The sequence below is a fragment of the Herpailurus yagouaroundi genome, unplaced genomic scaffold (genome assembly GCF_014898765.1).
Source record: "Herpailurus yagouaroundi ecotype Mexico unplaced genomic scaffold, PumYag 193, whole genome shotgun sequence".
Taxonomy (NCBI): Eukaryota; Metazoa; Chordata; class Mammalia; order Carnivora; family Felidae; genus Herpailurus; species Herpailurus yagouaroundi.
In genome coordinates, this window is record NW_024412424.1 from 3,151,473 (window position 1) to 3,163,530 (window position 12,058).

Consider the following 12,058-nt stretch of genomic DNA (forward strand, 5'->3'; position numbering starts at 1 on the left):
CCCAGGGTGTCATCTCCCAGACATGATTTCTGCTGACTTCCTCCAGGCTTGTGGGAGCCAACAGGCCAAGGCTATCTTCCAAGTTCAAGACTGGAAGTTCTCAGGCCCCCAGACACCAGGCCTTGGTCCCTCAGGGATCTCCTCCCACACCTTCCTTCTGCCAGGTGCCAGCCCATAACAGGGACTGCTTACCCAGAGCCCCACCTTGGTGATACAGACTCTGACTTCTGTCCCGGTGGAGTGCCAAGCCAGCCCTTGACTGCCTCTTCCAGGATCATGTCCTAGGGACAGAGCCTTGGGCACCTCCAATCCATCACAGTCCAGGAACCCCTGGCGTCCCTTTAGCTCTGTGAACAGGTTGTTTGTGTTCTGCTGGGCTTTGCAAGTTGCCTTCAGGGGACTGCTGAGTACAGCCAGGTCCTCTTCCATCCTTCCCTTAAGCCGTTGTTCCTTCAGGTTAAACAAAGTCTTAAGAGGCACATGGTTCTCCAGGAAAATCATTTGGGATGAAATGGTGTTGAGGCTGGCCTAGGGGCCATGGTTTCTTGGAGAAGGATATGGCCATGACTTTTGGAGTCCTATGTCAAGGTTGGAGTTCCCTCTGCCGTGGGTCTGACCAGGTTTTTCCATGTCTCATCAGCAAAATGGAGAGAGAAACCAGTGACCGTGACACCCCTAATTGTTAGTGACAGTGATTGTCACCATTAGTGGTCTCTAGCAGGGAACGCATGCTGCCTTAACTTCCCCATTGGTAAAGCAGCACCTATACCCAGTGGTGAAGGCTGGCCAGATGAAAGAACACAGGAACAAAGGGATTTAATAAACAATAGCTACCATTGTGTCATTGTGTTTATCGCCTGCCTTCACTCCCAGTTCTCATCCCACACTTAGGGCCAGAGATGACCTTGAGCAAAGGCCGTGGCCTGGGGCCCTGCAGCTGCTGACCTCTAACACCCTGCTCCAAAGAGAGACCAGGATCAGGGGGTGCCTGGGTGGCTCAGTCGGTTAAGCGTCTGACTTCAGCTCAGGTCGTGATCTCATGGTTCGTGGGTTCAAGCCCCTCGTTGGGCTCTGTGCTGACAGCTGAGTCTGGAGCCTGCTTTGGATTCTGTGTCTCCCTCTCTCTGTGCCCCTCCCCTGCTCATGTTCTGTCTCTCTCTCAAAAATAAAATAGAAACATTAAAAAAAATTTTTTAAGAGAGGCCAGGGTCAGGCTATGCCTGCCAAGAAGAGCATCGGTCTCCCCACAAACCAGGCAGCAGCCCCAATGCCTCTCACGGGGCTCCCATGGCTGCCAGAGCCCTTCCCCAGCCCAAGATACTAAGCTGCTGACTTGGAGGCACCAACTGGACAAGGAGGGGCCAGACCAGCCAGCCAGCCCCTTAGCAGCCGCAGACCTCTGAAATTGGTTTCTCCGAAACCTCTAGCAAATCCAGAAGGTCATGGTTACCTTAAGGCATTTTTTTTTTTTTAGCTTTTTATTTTGAAATAATTTCAGCCTTACAGAAAAGTGACAAAAATAACCAGAGTTCTGGTAGACCCTTCATCCAGCTGCCAATGTTAGCATCATACAGGATATTAGCATCATACAGGATACAGCTACCTGAACCAGAAAATACCATCGAGGCAACTTTGGAGCTCACCTCCAGCCTGAATTCAGATCTCCCCAGCATTTCCCCTAATGTTCTCACTCTGGTCCAGGCTCCCACATTGCATTTCGTCATCCGATCTGCCTAGTCTCCCCTGATGTGTGATGTGCCCCAGTCTTTCCTCATCATCCACAAGCTCCACGCTTTTTTTTTTTTTTTTTTTTTTTTTTTTTTTTTGCAGTGTCCTTTGGTGTGGACTGTGTGCTGTTTACTCGTGGTTAGCCTGTGGGGTCCATCTTTGGTAGGAATCTCACTGCAGCAATGTCGGGTCCCTCCTAGGGCATCATGTTGGGGATGCAGGCTATCTATAGGCCCTGTCACCGGTGGTGTTGACCTTGCTCACTTAGTCATGGTGGGCTGTGCTCATTAGTGACAGGCTGAGTGGCTTCTCCCCATGGGGATGTGAGTTACACATTCCTTCTGTCACCTCCCTCTGTGTCGCTTCCCTTCCAGGCCTTTGCTGGGACCAGCAGCTGACGGTGGCCTTAGGGCCAGTGAGTCCTCAGGCTCATGTACTGGGGTAGCACACATTCCAAAGTGTTTGCCAGACCACCTGCAAAGCGGTGTGCCCCCCGCCACCGCCCCCTCCTTGTCCACCCCCATCTCCTGGCACAGTTGTAATACTTGCAAACAGCCCTTCAGTGAGGGGTCAGCCTGACTTTCTCCGTTATCGGTCTTTTTTGTTTTGTCATATATTTTTTTAAGTTATTTGTTTCTTTCCTGGTGACCTGGTGTTTCTTTGTTTCTTTGCCTTTTTTTTTTTTTTTTTTTTGTCTTGGGCTGTTTTTTGTTTGTTTACTGATTTTATAATAGCAAGGAGCTCTTTATTTCTTAGATTAACCTTTGGCCTGAGGGACAAAATCTTGAGATCTTACCCCCTTCATTCCCCCAGGGTAAGGATCTCCTCTTCATCCCATGATCCTTGGCGAGTTGCCAGGAGGCTCTGGACCCTGGTGAATAGCTGGCAGCCTGAGACCTTTCACTCTACTGGGGTGGGGGTGCCTGGAGCCCCCCCCCCCCATCTCTTCCCTAAAAAGGGCTCTTAGTCTTAGTTTCCTGTGGCTGCCATAACAAATCACCACAAACTGGTGAGTTTTATTCTCTCATAATTCTGGAAGTTAAAAGTTCAAAACTAAGGTGTGTGACCGTGCACTCTGAAGGCTCCGGGGCAAGATCTGGTCTCTGCCAGCTTCTGGGGGCTCCAGCAGTGGCCAGCTTGTGGCCACGTCACTCAAATCTCTGCCTCTGTGGTCACATGGCCTTCCTGCCTATGTGTCCTCTTCTGTCTTATCAGATCACATTGGATGTAGGGATGATCCAGGATGATCTCATCTCAATATCCCTACCTTAATTACATCTGCAAAGACCCTTTTTCTAATCATATCACATTCACAAATTCCAGGTGGAGATGTCTCTTGGGAGCTACCCGTCAGCCCTCTGTCCCAGCATGCCCTATGACTTGCTTTGGGCGCTCTGTCACCTGCAGCGACACACTCTTATAGGTCTGCATGGGTTTGTTTCTGTCTGCATCCACCACACCCGGGCCCCTTAATGAATTCTCTGCACCGAGTTCCTGCAGCAAGTCCTGCTGCCAGGCAACCGAGGGAAAAAAGGTCCAGGGGGCTCCACGGGCTGCCCCCACCTGAGCTTGTACATCCCGTCTGTGCAGAGCACCACCTGCCTGCCTCCAAAGCAGCTGTGGCAGGAGTTGGAGGGAGGGAGGAATGGAAGGAGGGTGAGGCCACAGATCAGAGCCTCGTGTGGCTGGGACCAAAGGGCTGGATGCTGTCTCGGGAAGACACTTTTGCAGAATGTGTCCACACTTAACATGCCCATGCCTCGACACAGCCCTAAGGAAGGCTGCACCACCCATCCGAGCGCCCAGATGTGGGGACCATCCCCTGGAATCTGTAGCGTCAGGGACGGTGCGGAGCCACAGCCGCACACGCTAGGGGGTGAGGGGACGAGACAGTCTCGGTGCACCCTATAGGCCGGTACCCCAGCAGCTGGCTTCAAAAGGTCCCTAGAGCCTAGCTTCTCGTTGTTGGTTTGTGAAAAGTTTTGGATTTATATAAAAATTGGCAAAGACAACAGTTCCCCTACACCCCACACACCTAGTTTCCCCTCTTAATAACATTTTACATTACTTTGGTACATGTTTTACAAATGTATAAATACTGATAGGTTACTATTAATTAAAGGCCATAGTTTATTCACGTTTCCTCAGTTTCCCCTAATATCCTTTCCTTGTCCCCAAATCTCACCTGACATCTAATCCTCACATCTCCTTAGGCTCTTCTGGGCTGGGACAGTTTTTTGACTTTCTTGTTTTTTTGATGACCTTGACAATTAAAAAAAATTTTTTTTAATGTTTATTTATTTGAGAGAGAGAGAGAGAAAGAGAGAGAGAGAGAGAGACAGAGCATGAGTGGGGGAGGGGCAGAGAGGGAGAGAGACACAGAATCCGAAGCAGGCTCCAGGCTCTGAGCTGTCAGCACAGAGCCCGACACGGGGCTCAAACCCACGCACTGCGAGATCATGACCCGAGCCAAAGTCGGACGCTCAACCGACTGAGCCACCCAGGCACCCCTTGACCTCGATGATTTTGAGGAGAACAAGTCAGGTATTTTGTAGGATGCCCCCCAACTAGGGTTTGCTTGCTGTTTTTTCATGGTTGGCCCTATGTGATGGGTTTAATGAGGACCACGTGGGTGAAGTGCCCTTCTCATCATGATGCACACCGTGTCCACCGCACAGGCCACCAGCATGACTCATTTGATATTGACCTTGATCACCTGGCTGAGGTGGGACCCGTCAGGTGTCCTGTACTCCTTGGAAGGAAATCACCACACGTAGCCCACACCTGAGGGGTGGGGAGCCATGCACCCATGCCCCCTCAAGAGTGGAGTTTCTACACAAAGTATTTGCCTGGGGGATTTGTCTCTTCTTCCCATTTATTTCTGTATTCAATCATTTCTTTCTTTTTCCATGTTTATTTATTTAAGAGAGAGAGGGCAGGGAAGGGGCAGAGAGAGAGAATCCCAAGCAGGCTCTGCGTTGTCAGCACAGACAACGGGCTTGATCTCACAAACCACGAGATCATGACTTGGGCTGAAATCAAGAGTCAGACACTTAACCAACTGAGCCACCCAGGTACCCCTATTTCTTTCTTTCTTTTTTTTTTTTTTAAGATTTTCTTTTTAAGTAATCTCTACACTCAACGTGAGACTCAAACCCACAACCCTAAGATCAAGAGTCATATGCTCTGTTGACTGAGCCTGCCAGGCACCCCTCATCATTTATTTCTATCTGCGGACTTGTGGATATTTAATTTATATGTTGGATGATAATCCAGTACTTGTTGCTCAGAGAGTTCCAGCTGTGGGCCACTGGGAGCTCTTTGACTCCCCTGCCTGTCTCATTGTCACACCGCCATTGGCTTTGGTTCCTCCCTGGCACCTTAGGGTACTCTGGGCTCATTTTTATGCTTCCTGCCATCTTGGAAGCAGCCATGCTTCCTGGAGCCAGGGCCCATTTTAGGTAGGAAACAGCAGCAGAGGACAAGTGGAGGGGAATCCTGTTTGTGCTGTCTAGGACCTTCTGCCCTGGGATTGACCTGGGAGGGCCTGGGAAGGCCTGGAGGGCAGGAGAGGCTTTAACAGTCTGCATTATTTTGTGGGAAAGTGTATGGATTTATTGGATGATTTTTTAAAGTTTATTTATTTATTTTGAGAGAGAGAGGGAGAGAGGGAGAGAGAATGTGTGCGTACACACATGGGTGAGGGGCAGAGAGAGAAAACCCCAAGCAGGCTCTGCACTGTCGGTGCAGAGTCCAACGCGAGGCCTCAAACCCACGAACTGCGAGGTCATGAGCTGAAGTCAGACTCTTGACCAGCTGGGTCACTCAGGCGCCCCAATTTATTGGCTGATTTTAAAGCATGGGACCCGAGCACCCCCGCTTCCCCCCATCCCCCAAACACCAAGGCACAGTCGGCATCTTGGTGGCACTAGTCTTTCATTCTTTTTTCCTTCTGTTCCTGTCACTGTGGTTTGCTGGGCTTTGCATGCACGTCCACTCAGAGGTTAAATATAGGTTCCAGGGAGGAATCCTCAAGTATTAGGACCCTTTACTGTAAGCTTGGCCAGAAACATCAGGCAAACTTACAGTAGGAAAACAATTAATTTTCTAAGTGTTTCTGTTGATAGATACTCAGGTCCAAGCTGACAAAAGCCCAGTGGGTGCTTGGGTCCAGGCAGGTGGGACCCCCCCCCCCCACACACACACACACACACACAGCCGGCCACACCTCTGCCTCCTGCTGTGTGACCTTGCAGGGGTGGCTTAACCTCTCTGAGCCCATCTGCCTGGGGTTGTTACTCGGTTCAAAAAAAACAGACAACTCAGAGGCTTGTTTGTGATGAGCAAATCAAAGATGAGAAGGGCTTTTGTGAATGATTAAGCCAATGCTGGGGACTGGCATTCAGATGCAGGTGCCACAGTCCTTCCCCTGCAGGGAGACAGAAGCCAGGCTGGAAAGAGCACCCAGCTAGGGCAGTTCTCGCTTCAGGTGACTCAGGGATGAGTCACAGGCCTAAGGCTCGTGGGGGAGGTCTTCCTCTCACTGGGTCTCACCCTGCCTCCCTCTCCCAGGACCAAGTCTCCTGCTGCCTGGAGCTGGCCTGGAATGGGTAATGGTGTGAAGGAAAGTGCGGTGCGTGTGCGTGAGGATGCCGAGGCCGTCCTGCCCTCACCTGTTAATTCCAAGGCAAGTACCCCGCCTCCCCGATGGGCGTTTTCATGAGCTCTCTCTCTTCTGTGTTCCTGCACCCCATTACAAATCACACACACACGCACACACAATCCTTTCAGAGCTGTGTTGTTGGGAGGCCATGAGGGGCAGGCGGTGGGGGCTGGCCACCTTCTGTTCCATTTAAAGTCCCGTTTGCCATGTGGTTCCAACCTGCCCAGCCGCTTAGTAAGAAGCCAGAACCTCGCCCAGATTTGGCTAGAATGTCAGAAAGTGTCCTTTTTTCTCACTCAGATTCTAGAATTAATCACGGGCAGGGCCAGCTGTGGGGGAGGGGGCTCGCGTGTGGGGTGTGCTCTCAGCTGCCAGTTTTCCTCTCTGAAGCTCATCTCGGATTCCACCCTTCAATTGAAGAAAAGGTATGTTCCCCTTTAAAGAAATTGGATCGGCTCCATCCTTGTTCACCATAGAAGCCAGTAGAAGTTCTTCCAGTGGAACCTGGAACACAGACTGCCCCAGCCCACACAGAAACCCAGCTCCAGGGCACGTGGGCCATTCTCAAAGTCCACAGCATCAAAGGCCGAAGCAGCATCCTCTGGCCCTCCCAACCTCTCCTCCAATTCTAGGTCCCCCTTGGAGCACCAGGTGGGAGGAAGGACGGCCACACTGGGGGTGGATGCAGGGAGAGTGAGGCCAGACCCCAGAGCAGGCACACCCATCCCTCACAGGTTAGTGAACTTCCCCACAGAACAAGAGGGAGATGTCACCCCCCTGCCTCTGGCTGGCTCCCTGAATCCCACCAAGTGGACGTGCCCAGCAAAAGGACCAGCGCCCGTTGTGTGCCAAGCCACGTGCAGTGCCGGTTCTCCGTGCTAGCCAGCCAGTGCCACCAGTCTTGGTTCACTTGACCAGTCAGCGGTGGGGAGCTTCCTCTGTAAAGCCGTTTCTTTGGTTAAGGAGCTGAGCATCTTCTTGTGGTGTTCGCAGCCCGTGTGGATCCTGTCTGGATTGCCCACTTTCTCTCTCCTAGGCCGTCCGCCTCGTTCTTCATTCACAGGTGCTCTCCATATGATACCTACAGAGACTGACAGCTCCCTGGTGCCTGGGCCGAGCTCTTTCAAGAATAAGCCAGGCATGGTCGTTTAAGGGTCACCGGAAGCGTTGGCCACAGGCAACAGCGGCCTCATCCGCCGAGCATGTGAACTGGGCTCCCAGCACATCCCCGGAGCACCACATCCTGAGTCAGGGCTGACAGCCGTGTGTTCCCGACGTGCAGAAGTAGCTTTATGACCGTGAGAACTGCAGGCTGCGCAGGAAGTTGCCTAGTGAAGGGCGTGGAAGGGACGCGTTGGCTCCACCTCTAGGACCAGGAGGGCACGTGGCCTGTCCACAGGGGACTCCCTCTGCTCTCAGCGGCCCGCGAGACGAACGGTCATCACACTGATTCAGAGAGGAAATTGGGAGCCACTTGGGCCTTGGAGCTGCTGCCAGGAACACCACTGAACCTCACGGCTTCTGCCGTCTACACTTCTCAAGGTGGTGGAACCAGACCTCTGGAACCTTCTGTGTGATCCAGAAAAGGCATGGGGGCCCAGTGACAGGCTTCTGTAAAGCGAGGAGAATATGGAAGCCCACGGTGAAGCTCTGCCACAGAAACTGAGAAGGGAAAACACTGCCATGAGAGATTGTTTCTTTAGCGAAGAGAGGGCCAAGCTGATGGGGGAGGTACTGGGGGCATTAAGGAACAGGAGGTGAAGCCCTCCAGAGACAGGGCCAGATCACAGGGCACCACGGCCCCTGGAGGCACCCAGACCTGGCCAGGAGACAACACATCAGTGTCAGAGATGAGAAAAGGGACATCAGAAAGGCCATGGTCAGTGCAGGCAGTTAGGACAGAGCCCAGGTGCAGGCCAGGTGTGCAGACAGACTTGGAATCCAGCCCTTCACCCTTGATCTACCCACTGAGCTGAGCAAACTCGGGGAGTGACCCTGGACTCCACCATGCCCACTCAGACCCAGGCTGCCAGTGTACCCCCCAGATGCCTCTTACCCATCCCCTGGGCCTGGCCTCCGTCTCTCCACCCTGAGTTTCTGCAGGCGCTGTCTCCTCTCTGGTTACGGTTACAAGCAGGCCCTGTCTGCTTGCTGGGCCCCCAGGCTCCCTGGAGTCCAGCCCCCACTTGCCTTTGATCTCTTCTCTCCTCCCTGCGCCCCCTCCTTTTCCCTGTGTCAACCACCCTGCCTGTCTTGTGGTCCCTCAGGAACCCCCACTTCTCATCAGGGCCTCTGGGTGTTCCATTCCTCCCCCTGTAATACCATCTCACATACACACGCATCCCCAGTTAGCTGTGCCTCATCCTTCAACCTCAGCCCCTCACCACCCACCCCATGTTCTCCCGGGACCCTAAGCCCCCTCATCACAGCCATCCAAGATTGGTGACTCAACACATTTGTCTAAAGATTTAGTTCCTGTCTGGCTCTCCCCGTGGACTGACAGCCCCAAGGGGAGGGGGAGCTTGTACATATCCCCCCCATACGCACTGTGTGTCCCAAGGATCCTCAGGGCACTTGGTTCCTGTCAGACTCCGGGGACTCCGGGGATCACTGAATGGCCTGCCCCTCCCCCATCCTTCCTCATTGTGGAGCCAGGAAAGATGGGAGCACCGCCAGGCCCTAGTGCTCCCCTTGGTGGCAAGAGTTCTGTGGCCGAGTCAGCTGAGGGAATGGAGACTCTAGCAACATGGTTAGCAGGTGACTTCTTGTGTAACTCCTCACAGGGAGCTTTGAGAAGACTCGGGAACAGTGCTGGCTCTGAGGCTAGCCTCGTGATGCAGGCCAGCACCATCACTGTCACCCTCACCTTGGCTGGAAAAAGAACCACAAATGCTGGCCTCTGGCAGTCCTGATGGAAAGTTGTGGAAAGGGACCACACTGACACAGAGGGTCTGCTTGCCTCACGCCACTGCCTGATCTCCAGCCCACAAGGGCCCTGGTGACTTTGCTCTAACCACTGCAGCACGGGAGCCCAGGGCACACAGACGGTGGACGCAGCCAGGGTTTGCACTGGGGTGCAGTGACTCTTCTCTTTGGGGTTGGTCCTATTTTGGCTGTCTCTGAGAAGTTGGAAACTCATGGGACAGCCCAGCCAGTGGGTCACCTCTCACGTGGATGGTCTCTATCACCCAAAACGTTTTCACCGTGGCCCACACAGGCTCTGTGGCCACTGGACTCATGACGGCTTGCCCTGTGCCCCACTGTGCCCAGGGCCCAGCAGGGCTGTGACACTTGGACAGCTGTGCAAGTTACAGCCCTCCACCAGGAATAGAAGGAAGATGTTCCTCCTGAGTGAGGTCCCCAGCGGAGCAGACCCCTTTCCCTTTCTCTCTCTCTCTCTCTCTCTCTCTCTCTCTCTCTCTCTCTCTCTCTCATGACAGACTGTGTCCACGTGTTTTCTTGCAGAGCGACCACAGGCAAGTTCTCAGCTCCCTCCTGTCTGGGGCCCTGGCTGGTGCTCTGGCCAAAACGGCGGTAGCTCCCCTGGACCGAACCAAAATCATCTTCCAAGGTAAATGCTCTCTGTCCGCCTGTCGTGTACGATAGAGATGCTTCCAGGTGCTTGCCCTCCTCTGCAGCCCCCCAAACTGCACTGCAAACTGGCTTTAAAATGCCTTTTTAGGGGCACCTCAGTGACTCAGTCGGTTAAGCATCCAACTGCTTGATTTCGGCTCTGGTCGTGATCTCACGGTTCATGGGATCAAGCCCTGCATCGGGCTCTTGTGCAGAGCCTGCTTGGGATTCTCTCCCCCTCTCCCTCTGGCCCCCTGTCCCTACTATCATTTTTTTTTCTCTCTCTCTCTCTAAATAAATAAATAAACTTAAAAAAATGCCTCTTAAAAATCCACTTAGAAACCCTGGTAGCCCCCCAGGGCTGCCATCACAAAGTACCATATATGACTCAGCTCACACTCCAGAGGCCAGAGGTCTGGAATCAGGGTGTCATCCCCAGTCGGTTCCTTTTGTGGACTCTAAGGGAGGGGCCTTCCAGCTCCCGGGGCTCCAGGCATCCTTGGCTTCTGGTCTCATCTCCCCAGACTCTGCTTTGCCCTCTGCGTCTGTGTCCACTCCTCTTGTAAGGACACTTGTCATTGGATATAGGGCCCACCCGACTCCAGTAAGCTGTCATCCTAATGTAATCACATCTGCAAAGACCCTGTTTCCAAATGAAGTCCCATTCACTTGTACTCGGCATGAGGACATGGACACTCCTTTTGGGGAGGCCCAGTTCAAAAAACCTTCACCCTCTCCTCGGGGTCAAGCAGCCACAGGGTCCCCTGAAGAGGAGGCCTTTCCGTCCCATAGACAGTGACCGGTGCCTACAACAGGGCAGTCACAAGCGGGGACCCCTGCCCCTCAACTGTTTGGGAGGAAGGGACTGCAGATTCAAGCCAGGCCCTCCTCGAGCTGGTCCCCGAGCCTCCCTGTGCCTCAGTTTCCTCATCCACAAAACAGGACGCTAATATCAGCCTCCTCCCAAAGGAGTGAGCTGACGTGGGAAAGAGCTGTTACCTGGAGCGTAGTGCCCTGCGGGGAGCTGGGTTTAGCTCTGAGGGCAGTAGGTGTGCGCAGCTGTCCGCACAGATGAGACTGTGACGGTGTCCTGGGAACACGGCAGATGCTCGGAAAGTGAGGAGAGGGAGGCTGCAAGACCCCTTGTGGCACAGGCGCCCGAGGGCAGAGCACACTGTGGAATCGGGGAGCGAGGCGGCAGCCATCAAGGGTGCGGGAGGCCGGTTGGGGTGGCCGCCTGCACCTGTGAGAAGATAGGGTCGGCTCTGGGCAGGGGACACCTCCCAGGACTTGTTCTGAGAGGACCAAGCCCCTTGGCTGCTCTGCACAGCTGGAGGCAGGGAGGCCTTTCCCAAAGGGGTTTGGTTGAATTGGAGTCCGGCTGGGTGGGCCGAGCTGTCAACCCCAAGGGGCAGAAGCCCCTGCAGAGACCCTCGCTTTTCTGGGGAGTGAGGCGGCAGCTCCCTTCCCTGGGGAAAAGTTCACAGGCAGGGGGCCCTGAGCCAGTGAGGAAGTTCCCTGGAGGAGACTGACCCTGCTCAGAGCGCCCCCCCCCCCACCTCAGCCTTTGGCAGGGAAGCATCCTCAGGGGCTCTTCTCACTCCCCATGCTCAGACCTGAGCCCAGCAGTGGGGTCCCACAGACCGAGGTCCTGTCCTTCACATCTAATGGTCTCTATTGTGTTTTTGTTTTCTTCCAGTGTCTTCAAAAAGATTTTCTGCCAAGGTGAGCCACTGGGTCACTGACTCCTGGCTCTGGGGCCATCACCGTCTGCCCTGCTGAGCTGGCAGGAGGTGGTGGCACGTGGCCAGGGGTGAAGGAAGATGCTTTTCAAAGTGTTTTTTCCCTTTCATCTCCCCAACAAGCCAGTTCCCAGGCTGCCAGGTGACCTGAGGCCTCCCCCACCAGCCCCAGGGCCGCCTGTCCTAGTGCCCCGACCTCGGCCTGGATGCAGCCCACCCCAGGAACTGACAGGAGACACTCATCCTTGGGGCGGTGGGGAGAGGACTTGAAGTTCTAAACCCACAATTTCACACTTGATTCATTTTTAAACAGAGAGCAGGCATCACCTTTGTAATACAGGAAGAGATAAAG

At 53.8% G+C, this 12,058-nt stretch overlaps 1 protein-coding gene across 3 annotated transcripts in view; it reads left to right on the top strand.

The window, feature by feature from the left end:
• SLC25A42 (solute carrier family 25 member 42) overlaps window positions 1-12,058 on the top strand; it is a 30,513-nt gene that overhangs the window by 12,644 nt on the left and 5,811 nt on the right. For 2 of the 3 annotated variants that reach the window (XM_040445006.1, XM_040445004.1), the window contains exons 2-4: window positions 6,301-6,415; window positions 9,857-9,962; window positions 11,664-11,689. In XM_040445006.1, coding sequence (XP_040300940.1) covers window positions 6,335-6,415; window positions 9,857-9,962; window positions 11,664-11,689 — 213 coding nt within the window. In that variant the 5' untranslated portion in view covers window positions 6,301-6,334. Of the gene's footprint in view, window positions 1-6,192; window positions 6,218-6,300; window positions 6,416-9,856; window positions 9,963-11,663; window positions 11,690-12,058 lie in introns of those variants that run through there. The other variant, XM_040445005.1, reaches the window with a different exon arrangement.